Genomic DNA, 15,736 nt, shown 5'->3' with positions numbered 1-15,736 from the left:
TAGAAGGAACAGTGCTTTTGTTCCTTATTTCCTTCTCTGATGTCCAACTGCTATCATGGTTTATAACAAAACCCATAAAAAATGTATATGGAGTAATTTTTCAGTTGATAAAGACCCCTTATATTAGAACTCCACAGAACTCATTGTGTTAAAAATATTCCTGGATAGGTTAACTATATCATAATAATGTTCTTGGAACTGAAATGGCAATCAGCTGAATAAAATAATAAAAGCAGAAAAAAGCAAAGTAATTCTTTCACAGTGTCAGAATTTAAATTAATGCTATTTTAAATTCTTTGAAGACAAGAAACAGGCATTATTTACCAATAAACTTCATGATAAAGAGATCTTTGAAGACTCAGTTTGACTCAACTATAAAGGCAGAGTGAAGCACTCGTGAGCTAATTCTCCACATGCCATCTTTTAAAATGTGTTAAAGTTTTGTTTTCTTGGGCTTCCCTAGTGGCGCAGTGGTTAAGAATCCGCCTGCCAATGCAGGGGACATGGGTTCGAGCCCTGGTCCAGGAAGATCTCATATGCTGTGGAGCAACTAAGCCTGTGTGCCACCACTACTGAGCCTGCGCTCTAGAGCAAGCGAGCTACAACTACTGAGCCCACGTGCTACAACTGCTGAAGCCTGCGTGCCTAGAGCCCATGCTCCGGAACAAGAGAAGCCACTGCAATGAGAAGCTCATGTACCCCAATGAAGAGTAGGCCCTGCTCGCTGCAACTAGAGAAAGCAACAAAGACCCAACACAGCCAAAAATAAATAAATAAATTTATATATAAAAAAAGTTTCATTTTCTCTAAAATTAGACATTACCACATTTACAGAACTTTTAAAAAAAGGTAAAGTCACCTGGAGATTTTGCAAGTGATGCATGAAATACTGAAAAATTGATCAACGCATATGATGCAAGGAAGAAGTTAGAGATAATTGGAGCAATAACATTCAGTTCAGCTGCAAAAGAAACATGAAGCATATTTAACTGACATATTAGACCTTTTTTTAACTCTTCAAAACTATGAATTATTTCAAACCTGTAGATAACAGCATAATGAATACTCCTACATCCACAAACCAGATTTAATGAATTTTGCCATATATACTTTATATACTTTAATTTTCAGAAATCATACCTTATGTACACAGTAGAAGCCCCCTTTATACCTCAACTCATCAAAGTTGGAATATTCTTTCCAATGACATTTCGTTTTACTACACACATATATGGTCCATAAGCATTGTGTAGCACTCTTCTGGGTGTTTTAAAAGTTACGTAAATTATATCATACTATATTATCATTCTGTAATTTGTTATTTTTACATTTATTATATTTGAGATTCATCCATATTAATATATGAAAACCAAGTTTATTCATTTTTTTACTGCTGAATATTATTCTGCAGTTTCACTCTTCTGTTGATAGGTACTCAGGTTGCTTCCATTTATCACTATTATAATTAATGACACTAAGAATATTCTTATATATGTGCGTTTCTATAGGGTAAAAACCCCTAAAAAGAACTGTTGGGTCACAGGAAACTTAACCAAATACATTCTTAAATATCACATGAGAGTTAGTTTCCAGTAGTATAATCAGACTTTTAATAAAAGTCCAAAGTCTTCTTGAGCAGTGAAAGACCCATTAGCTTCCTTACGATCAGAGGCAACAGTACCAAAAAGTAGATCGGCAGAGGTTCTACCTTCATGAAAGACACTGGAATCCTTTTCCTTACGCTATTATCATATTTGTTTTAGGGACAAGAACCTAAGAGTTCCCTCTAGCCCTAATGGAGAATTAGTGATGGTAAGAATTTTAGCAAATATTTAACAAGCGCTATTATTTGCATTATTTTCTAAACACTCTTTCCTTTGATCAAAAAGAAACTAACTTAGTATTGCAGGCAAAGTAACAGTTTGTTTATAATTTAACAATTCAGTGTTGACAGCTGATACTATAAATGCACCAAAATCTACATTAGCGTACATTTATAGACTAACCAATTAAGATGAATCCAAGTGCGATTAAGAATGTTAAGATGTAGCCACGAAGAGGTTCATTATTTTTCCCATAACCTTTAGCAAACATCTGGAAGGCTGGGTAGATGTTGTCCTTACATAAGGCCTAATGAAGAAATGTAAACATTAAAATGAAATATATCGAAATAAGACATACAGATCTGCTTACAGTTACAATAGGTTAATCAGGAATGGAACCCAAGTTTCTAATTCTTGGTCCTCTTTCTTTCCCCTCACGCTGCTTCACCTACAAACTGTAAAGGAGATTCAAACATTTCTAGCATCAGAAAGACAGGAGGTTTAGAATACACTGAAGTTTTTATCCATTTTATTCCACCCCAGGTTGAAATTCTTATATGAATAAAGAGCCAAAGGAGCAGGCATACACATAGAAGAAATGTGGAACCTTGAGAAGTATGACAGACATGTGACTTATTTTAAGAAAACCAAGTCCAAATCCTAGACTCAAAACAAATGAAAATCCTAATTATAAAACATAATCACCTTTCTTAAAACAATACTGAAAATAATTTTAGTAAATATTCTACACCTCTACTGTACTAACTAGCTACAATAAAAAATTAAGAACAAACAAAAAGAACAAAGGAAATTAACAAAGCTGCAGAATCGATATCTCATTTGTTTTAGTAATAAAAAGTATTTTCTATCCAGTATCAGCCATTTATTTAATGCTCATTAAAGGGAAACAATGTCTATCATACTTATTATTATATCCTGAGTACCTAACATAATGCATAGCACGTATTAGACATTCAGATATTCATAAAATTAAACGTTAATGTTGGCATTATGCTAATAGGAATAAGATACTTTAATTCTTTTGATTTATGGTCTTGGACTATACTTTTTATCCTTGGTAAGACATTATGAAAATTTATGCTAACAGTATGTCCATAAAGCAAAAATTCATCACTACTTCCAGAAAGACAACTCAAAACTTACACTCTGAGAGTAGATATAGGCCAAGTGTTTATATATACACATCCACATTCATATGCGTAAAATTAAATATGCTACTCTGGATATATGTGTTTGTATATGTCATATAAATATCAATACATGGGCTTGATAGAAGTAAATAATTTAAAAATATTAAAAATCCCATATTTAAATATATTACCTTAACTGCCCCTTTAATAAAATTTGTAACATGAAAATACTTACCTGAAATATTTTGGGCGCACTCACAAGGGATGCTAATGCAGAAGAAAGAGTGGCTGAAAAGATACCTGCAGAAATTAGTGGTGCAAAGCCTGACACCATGCTCATTACCTTAAAAAAGTGACAAAAATGGAAAAATAAGTCTTACATAAAATTCAAAAAAGAACACAACACTTCATCTTTATTATTCCTATGAAGAACACTAATAGTAATTCTGGGAGAAATCTGATAAAAATAACAATAGTAAACAGTAATAATGGTTACGTGCGTACAAACTTCTGAAACTGATTTACCACCAGCCCTAAATGTAAAAAAACTTTTTATTTTGTAAAATGTCAAAGGCACACACAATGGCAGAAGAACATACTGAACTACAGAGTATCCATCGCTCAGTTTCAACAGGGCCAATCTTTTCATTATTGTGAATTAAACCCCAGATCTCATTTCATGCATAAATTTTTGTGTGTACCTCTAATGCGTAAAAACCTTTAAAAACTGTAACTACAGGGCTTCCCTGGTGGCGCAGTGGTTGAGAGTCCGCCTGCCAATGCAGGGGACACGGGTTTGTGCCCCGGTTCGGTAGGATCCCACATGCTGCGGAGCGGCTGGGCCCGTGAGCCATGGCTGCTGAGCCTGCGCGTCCGGAGCCTGTGCTCCGCAACGGGAGAGGCCACAGCAGTGAGAGGCCCGCATACCGCAAAAACAAAAAACAAACAAAAAAAAACTGTAACTACAAAGTCACTGTCACAGCTTATAAACTGGGTAATTCCTTAACAGCATCAAAATACCCAATCACATTCAAAATCCCCAAATTATTCCTCTTTTCTTGCTTTTTAAAAGTTTGTTCAAATCAGGATCCACAAAAGGATTACATTTACATTTGGTTGATATGTCTCTTAAGTCTTTTTCAATCTACAGGCTCACCCTTTCCTTTACATTTTATGATTTTTATGTCATTTCTCCTAGAGAAACCCCACGCTCTGGATTTTGCCGACAATCTCCACTGCCTTGTTTAACTTGTTCCTCTCACCTCTATTTCTAGTCAACTGGTAGGTAGGTAGATCTAGACAAGTTGATCAGACTGAGGTACAAGTTTTCTGGCAAGAATATTCCAAGGTGGTTTGATATACTTCTGTCAGGAAGGTTGTTTCCTTTTTTTAATGTTAAGATAGTAGATTGGTATTGTGGTTATGTTTTTTGTTTGTCTTTAAAGAGTACTTATTAAAGCTAAAAGTAGAAATATCCAGCTGAAAGGATCTAACTCCAGGATTTGCCTCTAAATAATCTAGGAAGTGGGGAGTCATAAATAAAACAAAATTAGCCATGCGCTGATAACTGATGAACTTGGAAAATGTGTATGTTAGGTACATTATATTGCTTTCTCTATCTTTGTACATGTTCAAACATTTCCCTATGATGAAGTTTAAAAAAAATGGATCACTAACTTAGACAATGAGAAGGCAATCAAATAAATCCAAACAGAGGAGCACAATACAAAATAAATTGCCTGGACTCTTCAAAATGTCAACATCCTGAAAGGTTAAAACAGGCAGGCTGGGAACTCCTCTAGATTAAAGAATTTTAAAGTAACTAAAGGCCATGTGTGACACCAGATTGAATCCTGGATCTGAGAAAAATTGATCTGGGACATTACTGGAAGAAGAGAGGAAGTATGAATATGGAATATATATTTAGACAACAGTATTTCATCAACACTGAATTACTTGGGTGGGAAAATTTACCGTGCTTGTACAGAATGTTTTAAATATTTCAATCTGATTGTCACGTGATGTCTATAATTTATTCTCATTATGTTTGAGGAGAAAAATACTATACATATATATATATATAAAGATAAGGCAAATGGGGCAAAATATAAACTACTAGTAAATACAAATGAAGGGTAGGTACACAGGTTTTCATTGCACTGTTCCTTGTGAACCTTTGAAATCTGTCAAAGTATTAAATTGATTCCTAAGAGTTGTTTAATGGATTCAGGTACTGTCAACTTGATCTATGCATTATAAATTTTACCAGTAGTGAATGATGATCAACATCTAGATTCATTACTTCATTAGTGGAGATTTACCTTTCATTTATATTGACCAAGAACATGCCAACTGAGACCAAGGAGATAAGGAAATCAGGTTTTAGGCTGTTTACTATACACTTGCCTATAATTTTTTTTTTTTTTTTTTTGCCTATAATTTAATATTAAGTCTGATGTAAAACTAGCTCTGGGCACAATCCCTAGCCATAATACCTAAGTCTGGTTTCATGTATACATAAACCACCTTGTTTCACTTAAATGTCTCTCCCTGCATCTTTCAGAAGATTTAGGTTTAAACCTGAAGAACATATTTAAGAGTTTTAAGAAACATTAGCATTGACTTCTCTGAGAATCTCCGGGAGAAAAAACTCATTGAAAAGATGATTTTCTATTCAGCCTTTTAATACCAATTTAGTAGTTACATACACATGATACATTTTTCATAATCACTATTTTTACACAGTTATTATTTAATGCTAGATTATCTAGCATTGCCAAATCTGTCCTTAGGGAAGGAGATTATAAAGGATAGATAAGGTGGACCAAGATAAAAATAAGCAGACTTGATTTCTGTTATATATACTTCTCAGATAATACAAAATTCCATGTCTGTCTGTAATGCCTTCAAAGTTAAGTAAGTACAAAGGCAGGAGGTAAATGAAGAAAAAAGGGGAGAAAAAAGAATATGATACATTGATAGATTAAGCCAAAACTGACACCAGCAACATTACATATAACCATAACATTTCACCTTTCATGTTTTGAGGAAAAGATTCATTTTCTTTTCTTCCATCATCTCTGAATTAAGATAAATAATGCTCCATGCTTAGCATCTAGAAACTATGCTTCTATGATTTGCCAAGTTTCCTGTTTTCTAGTTATACATTTATCCAATAACCTTTGTGTTTCCCACCATTTTATGGTAAAATATGAGTAGCAAGTAAATGAAATGATTCAAATAATAGTAACATCAGTGTTATCAAAAATACATAGTGGAAACAAAGATGAAAAACAAAAGATGGTCTGGTCTTTAATAAGGGGGGGAAAAAAGACAAAAGTCTAATAAAAAGTAAAAAAAAAAAGTGGCAAGTAAAACGAATGGTGAGATTTTGTGTGGGGAATGTGTGTGTGTTGACGATTTAGGGTCCAAAAAAATGTTCATGGAACTGGGTTTGAAGAGCAGACAGATTTGTACATATAAAAAGAAAAAGCCAGTGCATTCCAAGCAGAGTGAAGCAACAAATAAAGCAACAGAGTAGGGTAAGCGTGTGCATGTATACATATACAAACACGTAATGACTGGAGTTCAGTCTGGATAGAAGCAGTGGGACTTAAGTTTGGGTATGAAAGGCTCTGAAGGAGCAAAGAAGCTCACATTTTGTTTATTAAGCAGTGGTGAGTCAAAGGTTTCAGAGGACATTAAAATGTAGAAATATAAGAAACATAAAACTAAAGAAAATTAAACATTTAAGAAAAATAAAGTGACCCTATTATATATGCATATATTTATCAACTATATGCAAAACAGTATTATATAGTGTGCCTTTGTATAGATTTCATGATGGAGTCTCCACTTACATGCTCCTCAGTTACGTTCTATTCACCATTCTTCATTTTCCAAGCGACAAGCAATTGATAATTTTACAGGATTTTCTTTCCATTCTGTATCGCTTTACAAAGTATTTTTTTTTTAATTTACTTAAATTGGAAAAGCAACTTTACGTACACCAAATTCTCACACTTTGCTTGAATGAGTCCATACTTAGACTTGATAAAGACAACACACTTCTGTATTTCAAGGCAACAACACAGAAATCTGATTGGCATTTTCAGTCACTGGGCAGAGACCAACATCTGTGCCTTTCATACACAGTATCAATGTCCGAATTGGCCTGAATAATTAGCTGGACATGAATACTTTCTTTCATTCCTACGATTTTGCCTAGTCTTATGACTAGAAAAAACAAACTTCTATTACATAATTGCGTTCAATATTTTTAACCACTGAAAGTGCAGTAAATTGCTTGAAACTATACAAAAGAAAATACAAATAATGGCATTAAATATTTAAGTTATAAAATTTTAATGTAAAATACATAGATTCTACATAAAATGTCTATATAATGTTCTACAATACATTAAATCCTCAACTATTCTGTTTATTATGTTTACACATTACTGGAGAAACACTAGGAAGCGAAATTTTTATTTTCCACTTTGAATTAGCAGTACCATCTATTCTATAAATTTACCACAGAATATTTTGTTTTAATCTCCTGAATTTACACCTTTATGTTCTTTTGTTTCTAGCATCCTGAGGCTTATCAAGCAACTCTCAAAATATCCTCCAAATTTTAGTGATTCCTTTTCCTCTTCTATCTAAAACCCATAAATTTTATAAAAATTTCATTTTGCTTTCAGTATCTTACAGAGGTAATAATAAAACTGATATTCTCCAAATACTTGAGCAGTAATACTAATCTTCACACAGTTCATACGTTTAATAGTTCACAAACTTTCAAGCATCCATTAATAATTTTATTAATCTGTTGTTCAATAGTGGTTTAACACAGCATCACTATATGATAGCCAGATCTAATGAAATAAAACTACTGATACTAATCAATACTTTTTTAAAAGGGCATTCATATATAAAGCAATTATGGAGAAACCTCAAATTGGAAAACTGAACTCATTTCAATTAGTATGGGTTTAAATTGCTCAAAATAAAAATGAAATACTTAGATGTAAGTCTAACAAAATATGTACAGGATTGATATTCTGAAAACTACATAATACTTATGAAAGAAGTTAAAGAAGATCTAAATAAATGGAGAAACGTAAGTGTTCATGGGTTGGAACACTCAACATAGTAAATCTATCAATCCTCCCCAAATTCATGTACAAGTTTAATGCAGTTCCTATCAAAATTCCAACAAGACTTTTTTGTAGATAAACATAGATTATTCTAAAATTTATTTGGAAAAGCAAAGGGACTAAAATAGCTAAAACAATTTTGAAAAAGAATAAAGTAGAAGGAATCAAGCTACCCGATTTTAAGACTTAAAACCAACTATAGTAATCAAGAAAGTATGGCATTGGTGGAGGGATAGACACAAAGATCAATGGAACACAACAGAGAATCCAAAAATAGATCCAGCACATATGACCATGTGTGAGATGTTTTCTTGCTTTCTGAAACAGTATACTGTATATATGTACTATATATTATACCCTATGATAAAAGTGTTGCCCTCTGGGGCCCTTTTGCCTCCGAACAGGCTCAGATTTCATTCTTTCATATTTTTCTGTTTTCACAATTAGTTGCGTACAGTCTTTATTGATATCTGGGTGTAAAGTAACAACAATCCTCCCTTCTAAGTTTTTGCTATACTCTGAATGGTCAGAGTTGATAGCAGTCTGACCTCTAGATGAACACAGAATGTCTGTATAATATAAATTTGATGCTCACCTGGAAGTTGTTCATTAGGCCATAGGAACAAGGATAGCTTTCACAAGATGAAAAGTCAAAGTTAAATTTGCAGGCTGCAGAAGTACAGTTTGTTAGCTCTGTTACAATAGTGTCATTAACGTTCCCCGTAGCATCCCGAACAACACAAGAACCTGAAGCACAAGTGACAATGAGGACAAAAAATCAAACTAATGCTTACATTCATTTCAAAATTATATACACCCATAAAGAAATTACAGTGCTGACTGTATATACTTGCTTATTATAGCATACATTGTATTTACAATTAAGAAAGGTTTACCTGGAACAGAATTTGGAAAGCATCATGGTCCCCAGTATTAAGAATTATTTGGAATAACGTACGATGTACAACTAACAGTAATGACCATTCCTTAGAGTTCATATATTCTTACTTTTGAAGCACTTTAACAATGCTTTCTCATCATATATGATGTAAAAATCACAGGCATTACAACAAAAACTAAACAATAAAACAAAAATTAAGTTTTGAAAGGAAGAGTTTTTTTAATGACTAGACAGTCTGTATACAGTTCTTCATACTTAAATTTCTTCTTTGGACTTTCAGAGCAGTGTTTGCAAAACCATCTCCTTAAAGGTACTCCTGAAACCACTGGAGGCTGAGGGCAGAACAGAGAGAGCCCTATCTAACCTTAAAGCAGCTATGCTTTTATAGTTCATATTTTGATGTTCTCCATCAGAATTGTCTGGGGAAAAAAGGTTCCACTGCTTGAGCTAGTTACACAATTACTAGTGTAGAGGTGATCTTTACTGACTCCGCTACTGAATATCAGGGAGAAAGGGCTACTCCTGTTGCCCTAGTGTAAACAGAATGAAATGAGTACAAGGGCAAGCATTATTGGAGCGTCAGGTAAAAACAGAAATGTTTTCCTGCAATAACAAATTATTTCCCATGAAACATAATCAGTTATATCATTTTTTAAATTAAAAGTAATTTTCTAGCTTATGTATAATGTATATAAACAGCAGTCCCCAATTTTTTTGGCACCAGGGACTGGGTTCATGTCAGACAATTTTTCCATGGACGGGGTGGGGATGGTGGGGGGTGGGGTGGGGTGGTGGTGGATGGTTCAGGCAGTAATGCGTGCGATGGGGAGTGGAAGATGAAGCTTCGCTCATTCACATGCCACTCCCCTCCTGCTGAGCAGCCTGGTTCCTAATGGGCCGCGGACCAGTACCGGTCTGCAACCCGGGGGCTGGGGATCCCTGTATACAAGCATGCTAGAAACTTTTAGGGGAATACAAAAATATTTTGCTAATAAGCTTATAAATGTAATTCATTTTCTTTTTTCAAAATGAATTTCAGGAATTTCTGTATGCATTGCAATGATAAATGTAATCGAGTTACTTTTTCAAATGTTAACATAGCCCACCATGATAATATTATTAGCATTTCTAACTCTTGTTTAATAAAATTTCAAAATTACATTTATGCAAATTAGCAGCTCAGTTTGTAAAAACAGTTCTGTCATTACTTCCCAACACATGACTGAATATATGGCAAAAATAAAAATTTTCTTACTCAAATACATGGAAAATTTATATTCTGTAGTCAATGAATTTGGAGTTTGTAATTCTTCTGATTAGTACTAGACTAAGATTTATTCTTGTAGTATGCTTAAAATTTTTACTGTAAAACCTGAATTTTAGAATTTAGATATTAAAGACAATGCTTACATTTTAAAAACATGTTTTCCGGGTAAACTATGTACTTTCATGAATGTGTACTAAATTCAAGACAAGACAGTATCTACAGTCAATGTATGCAAATTATATGTAAAATCAGTAGTTACTAAAGTTTTTTCTGTACTCTGTTTCAGTTAAGAACCTCCTATTACAAATAGCCTTTTAAAATTATTTATTTATTTGCTTATAAATAAATAAAACACCAAAACCCTCTTTGCCATGAAAACAGTTTTTTAAAGGAAGTGCCATTATCATATGGTTGGTAACAAAATCTCTGACCTTTGACTTCCTTATCTATAAAGATTTAGAGATTGGCTGATCACTTAAGTCCTTTCTTCAAGTTCTAAAATGTTATGATTCCATGAATGTATTAAAGTGGCTTAAAACCATTTTCATTAATTTAATAACACTTTTCATTCAATTCCTGTGCATTGAAATTAGGTTTTATGGTAAAAAATGCCAGGTATTTCTTAATAGCCTTGAAACAATCTTCATACAACAAGATTACATAAAAATATAAAATAACCATCATAAACAAAAATATTCCAAAATTTGTAACGCTCAGAAAGTAAAATGCATTTACTTCTACATATGAATTACATTTTCTGTAAATATATCTCAGTGAAATTTAAGAATCTGCAGATAAGATTTTACATAACTTTCTAGCTTACTAATTAATAGAAATCCTAAAGGAAAAACCTTAGAGCATTTAGTGACTTAGATAATGTCTACAGAATCACCACTAGTTTACTTAAGTATCTTTGAAAATACAAAACTTAGAATCTTTTTATTGAACTATTTCTTAATTTAAAAGTTAGAAATATAATGTCATGAAAATGAATCTTTATAGTATGTACATCATTAAATTTCTGAAACACATAACAAATGTAAGGTTATTTACCTACAGATACTGCAATTCCTATGTAAACCACCGTAGTAATTAAAATGGCTAAGAGTGTTCCTTTGGGTATGGCTGACTGAGGATCCTAGAAGACAAGAACATTTTTTAAGTCTACCTTTAAAAATAAATATAGGTATATCACTTTTTGTATAAAATCGATACAGCATTATTAAAATACTTACTGCGAGATCACCTGAGATATTTGCTCCAGCCAGAATACCAGTTGCGGCAGGAAAAAAGATGGCAAACACAGAAAAAAAGTTCTCTTCCTCTCGAAAATCTGGCCCAAAGTTCTCATTAAATATTTCAGCTGTAGAGAACAAAATATTTTTGGCAGTTAATGGATAGCAGATTAGACCATGATAATTTAGGTTAAGAATAAGTGTTTATCTAAGACCCCTGACTTTTCTTCAGCTCAAGTAACTGGTAAATTCTTGAATTATTTCCTAATTCAAGTATGTATTGGTGTTTCTCTTTTCTTATATGAGGGAAATGGTTTACATTCAAAATGATTTGACCTGGTTCATGCCCCACTATTTTTTATACCTTACTAATTATGTTTCAAGCACCTCTAACTTGATTGTTATCTCTCCAAGAGGTTAAAGAAGCAAGAAAGCAGGCAGAAGAACAAAAGGGACATAAAACAAACCTGGAACCGCATTTTTCCTTACATCCAGCTTATATTCTATCTATCTGTACAGCTTTCTCTATTTCCTAGTGGTGACTTGTTTGACTTTTGAGGCTATTCATCTGGCATCCAGATAATTTGTAGCTAAGACAAACCAGGTAAAGGTCCTTTCCATTTCAACAATAATGAAAGCTTCAACTAGTCCTGCTGTTTCCATCTATTCTGACAGGCCCTGACACTGAAACAACCAATTAACGGTCATCCATCCATCCATCCAATATTTGCATATACACCACGTGCCAGGTCCTGTACTGGAACCATCCAGTATCTCAAAGTACTGAGAGATCCAACAGCAACAAGCTACCTTCATGGAACTTAAGAGTATCAATGAGGAGCTACAAAACAAGTTAAAAAGGTCACTGCAAATAGCAGTAAATGTACGGATGGAAACAGGGTGTTGTGATAAATAATGAAAGAGAGACAAACTAATTCCATGTGGTTACAGAAGGCTAAAGAGATACAACTAAGGAGCTAACACTTAAGCTGAGACTTTAATGAGCAGGAATCAGCCATGTGATGTTCCAGGAGAAAGAGTACACCAGGAGTAACCAACAACATGTAGAAAGGCGCTGAGGCAGGAAAAAAGTTTACCTCTTTTGGAGAACTAAAAGATGCAAAGCCCTCACAGTAAGGGGGAGATGAAATGAGATGGAAGGGATCAGCAGGGGTGAGATTATGCAAAATTTTAATTTTATAGGAGTTTAGATTTTGTCCTACGCCAAGGTGGGCGAAGAACCACACAACTGACACGATGCTTATGTGGATGCTGCATGGACAGTGGACTGAAAGCATCAGCATCTGAAGCAGGGAGACCAGTTAGGAGGTACTGCAGTGGTTCAATCTAGTGATGGGAGAATAATGTACTGATTAGAGAAGGATTAGTAAGTAAGAGGGCAAGTAGAAAACACTGAAATCCTGGTTTCTTTCACTTACTAGGATGGAGAGGTCTGAGAACGGTTAGGTAGGAGGGACATCAAATAAACAATTGAATGTATACCTATATCTGGAGTTTAAAGGAGAGATGCAGGAATAGAAATATGTGAATCTCTTGAGAGCATTTTGAGCCATGAGAAAAGATATTGCCAAAGGAAAGAATACAGTTAGAAGATGCAGGACAACACTCTGTGCAACTCTGACATTTAGAGGATGGAAAGAAGAGAAGGGGTAACAGGAGTAATAGATATAGTGACCAGTGAATTAGGTAGAAAAGAACTCACTAGAACACAGTGACTGACATCAAATAAAACAAGAAAAGTGTTTCAAGGAGAATGGGACAACTAAATATAATGTTGCTGAGAGTCAGAAGACTAAAAAACTGCACGCTGTACCTAGCAACATGTTATTGTGACCATGACAGACAGAAGCCAGGTAATAGGGGTTGAGAATGAATGAAATAAGACCATTTGGTGAAAGTAACATGGGGAATAAGTTACACACGGTCTCAAAGTATCTCTCCACAAACTACTTATTAATTACAAAGAAGAAAGTGGCAACCTAACAACAGATAAAACTCTCAGGTAGCACTTTCACCAAGTCATTAAATTTAACACCATCAGTGATGGGGAAAACTGACATCATGTGAGTCTCCTGATGTGAGACTCTGAAGACACACTCTTCATGTAGTGTTCTTGGCAAAAGTAAACAAGTGAATCTATGGAAATCAAACAAAACCAACTGGAGGGACTTTCTAAAAAAACAAATGGCCTGTACTCTTGAAGAATGTCAATGTAGGGAAAGAAAAATAAAAGGCTGTGGGGCGGACCAAGAGGATGTGGAAATCATGTATCCGCACAACTAGGGGACCTACCAGGCACCAGTGGGGGACCATGGACACAAAAGGGGATGGGAGGAACCCCCAGTGACTGGCTTGCGGGATCTTGGTTCCCAGGCTGGAGGTCAGGCCTGAGCTCCTGTGGTGGGAGCTCTGAGTCCAAACCACTGGACTAACAGAGAACCTACGATCCCAGGCAATATTAATTAGAGTGAGGCTTCCCAGAGGTCCTAATCTCAGCACCAAGACCCAGCTCTATCCAACTGTCTGCAAACTCCAGTGCTGGATGCCTCAGGCCAAACAACCAGTAAGACAAGAATACAGCCCCACCCATCAAAAAAAAAAAAAAAAGAAAGAAACGACAAAAAAATATGTTACATATGAAGGAGCAAGGTAAAAACCTACAAAACCAAATAAATGAAGACGAAATAGGCAACCTACCTGAAAAAAGAATTCAGAGTAATGATAGTAAAGATGACCCCAAATCTCGGAAACAGAATGGAGAAAATACAAGAAACACTTAACAAGGATCTAGAAGAACTAAAGAGCAAACAAACAATGATGAACAACACAATAACTGAAATTAAAAGTACAATACAAAGTACTCTAGAAGGAATCAATAGAATAACTGAGGCAGAAGAACAGATAAGTGAGCTGGAAGATAAAATGGTGGAAATAACTGCCAGGGAGCAGAAAAAAGAATGAAAAGAATTAAGGACAGTCTCAGAGGCCTCTGGGACAACATTAAACACAGCAACATTCAAGTTACAGGGGTCCCAGAAGAAGAAGAGAAAAAGAAAGGGTCTGAGAAAATATTTGAAGAGATTGTAGTCGAAAACTTCCCTAACATGGGAAAGGAAATAGTCAATCAAGTCCAGGAGGCACAGAGAGTCCCATACAGGATAAACCCAAAGAGAAACATGCCAAGACACATATTAATCAAACTATCAAAAATTAACTACAAAGAAAATATATTAAAAGCATCAAGGGAAAGCAACAAATAACACACAAGGGAATCCACATAAGGTTAACAGCTGATCTTTCAGCAGAAACTCTGCAAGCCAGAAGGGACTGGCAGGACATAGTTAAAGTGATGAAAGGGAAAAACCTACAAATAAGAATACTCTACCCAGCAAGGATCTCATTCAGATTCGATGAAGAAATTAAAACCTTTACAGACAAGCAAAAGTTAACAGAATTCAGCACCACCAAACCAGATTTACAACAAATGCTAAAGGAACTTTTCTAGGCAGGAAACACAAGAGAAGGAAAGGACCTACAAAAACAAAAACAAAACAATTAAGAAATGGTAATAGGAACCTACATATCAATAATTACCTTAAATGTAAAAGGATTGAATGCTCCAACCAAAAGACACAGACTGGCTGAATGGATACAAAAACAAGACCCATATATATGCTGTCTACAAGAGACCCACTTCAGACCTGGGGACACATACAGACTGAAAGTGAGGGGATAGAAAAAGATATTCCATGCAAATGGAAATCAAAAGAAAGCTAGAGTAGTAATTCTCATATCAGACAAAATAGACTTTAGAATAAAGCCTATTACAAGAGACAAAGAAGGACACTACATAATGATCAAGGGATCAATCCAAGAACAAGATATAACAATTGTAAATATTTATGCACCCGATATAGGAGCACCTCAATACGTAAGGCAAATGCCAACAGCCATAAAAGGGGAAATTGACAGTAACACAATCCTAGTAGGGGACTTTAACACACCCCACTTTCACCAGTGGGCTGATCATCCAAAATGAAAATAAAAAAGCAAACACAAGTTTTAAATGAGACATTAAACAAGATGGACTTAATTGATATTTATAGGACATTCCATCCCAAAACAACAGAATACACTTTCTTCTCAAGAGCTCATGAAACATTCTCCAGGATAGACCAT

General features: G+C 34.6%; 1 protein-coding gene and 1 long non-coding RNA gene across 5 annotated transcripts in view; one reads left to right on the top strand and one right to left on the bottom strand.

The window, feature by feature from the left end:
• LOC137221627 (uncharacterized) overlaps nucleotides 1-757 on the top strand; it is a 49,660-nt gene extending 48,903 nt beyond the window's left edge. For all 3 annotated transcript variants that reach the window (XR_010942087.1, XR_010942085.1, XR_010942086.1), the window contains exon 4: nucleotides 464-757. This is a non-coding gene — a long non-coding RNA (uncharacterized lncRNA). The remainder of the gene's footprint in view (nucleotides 1-463) is intronic.
• The window catches only part of SLC12A2 (solute carrier family 12 member 2), a 109,276-nt gene that overhangs the window by 39,606 nt on the left and 53,934 nt on the right, over nucleotides 1-15,736 (bottom strand). For both annotated transcript variants that reach the window (XM_067731627.1, XM_067731628.1), the window contains exons 8-13: nucleotides 11,537-11,664; nucleotides 11,355-11,439; nucleotides 8,729-8,880; nucleotides 3,210-3,317; nucleotides 2,007-2,130; nucleotides 860-961 (exon numbers count right to left, since the gene is read on the bottom strand). In XM_067731627.1, the coding sequence (XP_067587728.1) occupies nucleotides 860-961; nucleotides 2,007-2,130; nucleotides 3,210-3,317; nucleotides 8,729-8,880; nucleotides 11,355-11,439; nucleotides 11,537-11,664 (699 nt within the window). The remainder of the gene's footprint in view (nucleotides 1-859; nucleotides 962-2,006; nucleotides 2,131-3,209; nucleotides 3,318-8,728; nucleotides 8,881-11,354; nucleotides 11,440-11,536; nucleotides 11,665-15,736) is intronic.

Source organism: Pseudorca crassidens, chromosome 3, assembly GCF_039906515.1.
Source record: "Pseudorca crassidens isolate mPseCra1 chromosome 3, mPseCra1.hap1, whole genome shotgun sequence".
NCBI lineage: Eukaryota > Metazoa > Chordata > Mammalia > Artiodactyla > Delphinidae > Pseudorca > Pseudorca crassidens.
Note: the sequence above shows the minus strand (reverse complement) of the source record. Positions and strands in the feature narration are given on the sequence as shown.